The following is a 3,185-nucleotide window of genomic DNA, read 5'->3' on the forward strand; positions in this document are numbered from 1 at the left end:
AGAATAAGAGACCTGACAGGTGATGGTCAGACGTTGACCTGGCTGCACAGTCACAGAGGCTGGCTGTGTCAGCTGTTCACACTTCACACCTGTTAAAAAAAAGGAAGATTAAGTTATGCAACAAATTGTATTGTTTAAGAAAAACCGCTAACTTTGACAAATTCAGAGAGACTCACATCCAGCTGCCAACAGCAGCAGCAGAGCTGCAGAGAACATGGTTGATGTTGAAACTAACGTGCTGTGAACTCCACTGACGGCCTGATGTGATGTTTTTATAGCCGAGTAATGAGGAAGATCACTGAGTTTGCATAGAATCAAACATATGAAGCATCAATGTTGGTCTGACTGGAGCCAATCGAGTCTGTTCAGTGTTAGTATATCTGCAGAGTGAAAACGAATAACAGAGTATGTAATGAAATTAAAAGATCATGTAAAGCAGAGGTGATAACATTTTGAAAACGTTCCTGCATTTACAGAAATGTTAGCTTTTCTTTTTTTTTTACTATTTATGCCTAAAAACTTAGCATGGAACTTAATGAACTCCTTCATCCATTTATTAAATAAATTATTTGCTTACTTGCTGTACTATATTATTATTGTGTAAACTACAAACAGACAGTAGCGAGGGTCATTTGAATTGTATGAGATCTTAAGTTTGATGCTGCTGGTTTGCAGGTTTCAATAAGAGGCCTTCACTGCTTTCAGTGTTTGCAGATGAATCAAGAGACTTTTGAGTGCGACAAAATGCAGAAACGTCAATCCTTTAGATGCTAAATTCAAACTTAATAAAATATTATGTGGGTTTATTTAGTAGGTTAGTTTGTTTTGTTTTGGTTATTCGCTGTTCTTATGTCCACATAAAATAACAAATGTCAAAAACAAAAACAGTGTGACAAATAAAAACAGGTTTATTCCTGCCCATGGAGAGATGTAGCTAGATGTTTTTTGCAATCAGATACTGAAATAAGTCTGAATGTCTGACAGTAAAAATCACTGAGAACAGCAGATCTGAGTGTCTCCTTTTGACAACAGAGAGAGAAACTTTAGACTGACTGCCCTCTAGTGATTCTATAAAGGAAACTGCAACAATATTTTTCAGTCACATTATGACTCACTTTAGATTCCACATCATTTACAAACATTGTTGTGTCTTGATTTGTAGAAATGTGTAGTATTTTATTAGTTTAACATCAGCAACAAGATTGTTTGATGCTTTGGCCCAAACACTAGGTATTTATTGTTATTGTCATGCAAAATTAGCAAAACAAATGTGATATTTTAAACGTATTATATTTATTATATATAAAAAACATATTTCGTACTTGGCCTCTACAAGCCTGAAAGATGAGAGCTGTTGGTTTTTGTACAGCTGCTTAACCAACTCCAGTTACTGTGGGTATCGAGCACAATAATAAACAGCAGAATCTTCAGTCTTCAGACTGTTCATCTGCAGATACACCTGCTGTCTGCTGTTGTCTTTGGAGATGGTAAACCGGCCTTGAATTGACTGAGAGTAGTATTTGCTGCTGCCACTACCGCTATCAATCCAGGCAAGCCACTCCAGTCCTTTTCCAGGAGCCTGTCTGACCCAACTCATAGCGTAACTGCTGAGTGAAAATCCAGAGGCTGTACAGGTCAGTTTGTGGGATTCTCCAGGCCTTTTCATCACTGGTTCAGATTCTGTCAGAGTCTGACCATCAACACCTGTCAAACAAAAACATATACATGTGATACATTATAGCACAGGTGGAAATATGTCAAATTAAGATCAGAGAAAGTCTTCACCTGCCCAGCAGACAGTTAACAGCAGCAGTCCTGTCCTAAAGTCCATCATGTTAAACTGTGTGTCCACTGTCCTCTGTCCTCCTCTCTGCAGTCAGATAAGTAGAAGTGGAGGTCATTCTAGTTTTGCATTGACTCCTCCTGAAAAAGGAGAGGCATGTGTGGGTGTGTTTTTTGTCACAGTAAGCTGGTACAGATGAGGTGATGGTTTTGTCTCATTGCTACAGATGAACTCACTTGTTGAATTTTATGGTGCACTGTGATTAAAACATGAAATGGTAAAATATTATAGATAATCTCTAAATATGGGGTATTTTATAAGTACTTATGTATGATGTGGATTCACAATGCTATTTATCTGACTGTTGTAGTGATATCTGTGATGGTTTTTGTACGGCTTCGTGGCTTCCTGTGTCACTGTGGCGCTCTGGCACAATAATAAACAGCAGAGTCTTCATTTTAGGCGTATCCGACATGCTTTAATCAAATCTGTTTAAGAGGCCTTTCATTAAATTTCTAGCCATATTTTTTTCAGAGAAGCAGAAATGATGCTTCCCCCTGGGCTCCATGCTTGGTGTTCTCCTGTTCATCCTCGACATGCCTGCACACTTTAATATTATCTATCGTCATGGTCTCCACTTAAACTTCTACATTGATGATGTGCACTCATACATTTACATATCTCATCCCATTAATGAAACTGACCCTTTTCTAATATATAACAGAACATTTCTTAAAATTATCTCTTCTTCTGCTGCATTTTTTTTATCAATGCCCTCATTACATCCAAACTAGACTGCTGAAATACTGGTCTTTACCCCTCCAAAGTTGTTAATACACTCCAGTACATCCAAAACTCTATTGTTCACTTGCGTTCACTCCAGCTCCTGTAATAACATCACTTTTGTTTAACATATAAATTTTAAGTCCTCCTCTTCAGTCACAAAGTCCTCCATGACCATGACCACCCCCCCCTTATCTCACCAACCATCTCCGGCCCAACACTCACCCACAATTAACTGATTCTGATGATAATAACATGTTTCAGTTCTTGTTCAATTATAAGCATGTTAGGCAACTATATTAACTGTATTGTTTCTATTGTTTTCATTACAAGTTGTAATATTTACTGATGTCTGAAAGTGTACTAATTTTTTGATGTGGGAAAATATGCATTACAGTATCAGTGATTATAACATTCAAGTGTCTAAACTGAAACCCTTTTGTGAAATATAAACACTATTTCTCTCTTTACTGTATCAGTGAGCTGGTGTTGAAATCATTAGTGGTCTGAGGGCTCCTCCTCTGGTGGCTTCATGTTACAAGTGTTCAGGCACTGAGGGGTTTTTGTTCAGGTCTACTGATGGTTTGTGTTACTGTGACTCTCTGGCACAGTAATACAC

The 3,185-nt window shown here is 37.8% G+C and overlaps 1 gene segment (V, D, J or C); it reads right to left on the bottom strand.

Annotated features, from left to right (window-relative positions):
- Window positions 1-1,387: 1,387 nt before the first annotated feature.
- Window positions 1,388-1,864, bottom strand: LOC121938362. The segment is given in 2 exon segments: window positions 1,388-1,704; window positions 1,786-1,864. Coding segments are annotated over 2 exon segments (366 nt in total).
- Between the last annotated feature and the right edge of the window lie 1,321 nt (window positions 1,865-3,185).

The sequence above is a fragment of the Plectropomus leopardus genome, unplaced genomic scaffold (genome assembly GCF_008729295.1).
Source record: "Plectropomus leopardus isolate mb unplaced genomic scaffold, YSFRI_Pleo_2.0 unplaced_scaffold29256, whole genome shotgun sequence".
NCBI lineage: Eukaryota > Metazoa > Chordata > Actinopteri > Perciformes > Serranidae > Plectropomus > Plectropomus leopardus.